Consider the following 1,611-nt stretch of genomic DNA (forward strand, 5'->3'; position numbering starts at 1 on the left):
TTCGTGCCCCTGGTATGCCAGGCTGCCTTCGTGCCCCTGGTATCACTGCCTGCCTTTCTGCCCCTGGTATCCCTGCCTGCCTTTGTGCCCCTGGTATGTTGCGCTGCCTTCGTGCCTCGGTATCCCAGGCTGTCTTCATGCCCCTGGTATCTGGGTTTGGACATGGACTCTGGCCGCAGTCCACCCCTTTGTACCCCTGGTATCCCAGGCTGTCTCCATGCCCCTGGTATCCTCATTTGGACGTGGATTCTGGCTGTCGTGCATCCTTTCGTTCCCCTGGTATGCTACCCTGCCATTGTGCTCCTAGTATGCTGTGCTGCCTTTGTGCCCCTCCTTTCCCAGGTTGTCTTCAGACAGCCTGGTATCCCAGGCTGCCTTTGTGCCCTTGGTATCCCAGGCTGCCTTTGTGCCCCTGGTATCCCAGGCTGCCTTTGTGCCCTTGGTATCCCAGGCTGCCTTCGTGCCCCTGGTATGCTGCACTGCCTTCGTGCCCCTGGTATGCTGCACTGCCTTTGTGCCCCTGGTATGCTGCACTGCCTTTGTGCCCTTGGTATCCCAGGCTGCCTTTGTGCCCTTGATATGCTGCACTGCCTTTTTTCCCCTGGTATACTGCACTGCCTTCGTGCCCCTGGTATGCTGCACTGCCTTCGTGCCCCTGGTATGCCAGGCTGCCTTCGTGCCCCTGGTATCCCTGCCTGCCTTTGTGCCCCTGGTATCGCTGCCTGCCTTTCTGCCCCTGGTATCCCAGGCTGCCTTTGTGCCCCTGGTATGTTGCGCTGCCTTCGTGCCTCGGTATCCCAGGCTGTCTTCATGCCCCTGGTATCTGGGTTTGGACATGGACTCTGGCCGCAGTCCACCCCTTTGTACCCCTTGTATCCCAGGCTGTCTCCATGCCCCTGGTATCCTCATTTGGACTTGGATTCTGGCTGTCGTGCATCCTTTCGTTCCCCTGGTATGCTACCCTGCCTTTGTGCTCCTAGTATGCTGTGCTGCCTTTGTGCCCCTCCTTTCCCAGGTTGTCTTCATGCCCCTGGTAACCTGGTTGCGACTTGGGCTCTGGCCACAGTGCACCCCTTTGTGCCCCTGGTATGCTAAGCTGCGTTTGTGCACCTGGTATGCCACGCTGCCATTGTGTCCCTGGTATCCAAGGTGCCTTCATGTCCCCTGGTGTGCTGCACTGCCTTTGTGCCCCTGGTATGCTTCGCTGCCTTTGTGCCCCTGGTATGCTGCACTGCCTTTGTGCCCCTGGTATGCTGCGCTGCCTTTGTGCCCCTGGTATCCCAGGCTGCCTTTGTGCCCCTGGTATCCCAGGCTGCCTTTGTGCCCCTGGTATGCCAGGCTGCCTTTGTGCGGTTGGTATCCCAGGCTGTCTCCATGCCCCTGGTATCCTCATTTGGACTTGGATTCTGGCTGTCGTGCATCCTTTCATTCCACTGGTATCCCAGGCTGCCTTTGTGCTCCTAGTATGCTGTGCTGCCTTTGTGCCCCTCCTTTCCCAGGTTGTCTTCATGCCCCTGGTAACCTGGTTGCGACTTGGGCTCTGGCCACAGTGCACCCCTTTGTGCCCCTGGTATGCTAAGCTGCGTTTGTGCACCTGGTATGCCACGCTGC

General features: G+C 58.8%; 1 protein-coding gene across 1 annotated transcript; it reads right to left on the reverse strand.

Annotated features, from left to right (window-relative positions):
- Positions 1–349: 349 nt before the first annotated feature.
- LOC115779627 (cuticle collagen 10-like) lies at positions 350–1,393 on the reverse strand. Its single transcript, XM_030728391.1, has 2 exons — positions 1,283–1,393; positions 350–436 (listed from the first exon to the last, which is right to left on the reverse strand). Exons 1-2 carry the CDS (start codon positions 1,391–1,393, stop codon positions 350–352), a joined length of 198 nt encoding a protein of 65 aa, XP_030584251.1.
- Positions 1,394–1,611: the final 218 nt, after the last annotated feature.

The sequence above is a fragment of the Archocentrus centrarchus genome, chromosome 4 (assembly GCF_007364275.1).
Source record: "Archocentrus centrarchus isolate MPI-CPG fArcCen1 chromosome 4, fArcCen1, whole genome shotgun sequence".
In the NCBI taxonomy this organism is placed as follows: domain Eukaryota; kingdom Metazoa; phylum Chordata; class Actinopteri; order Cichliformes; family Cichlidae; genus Archocentrus; species Archocentrus centrarchus.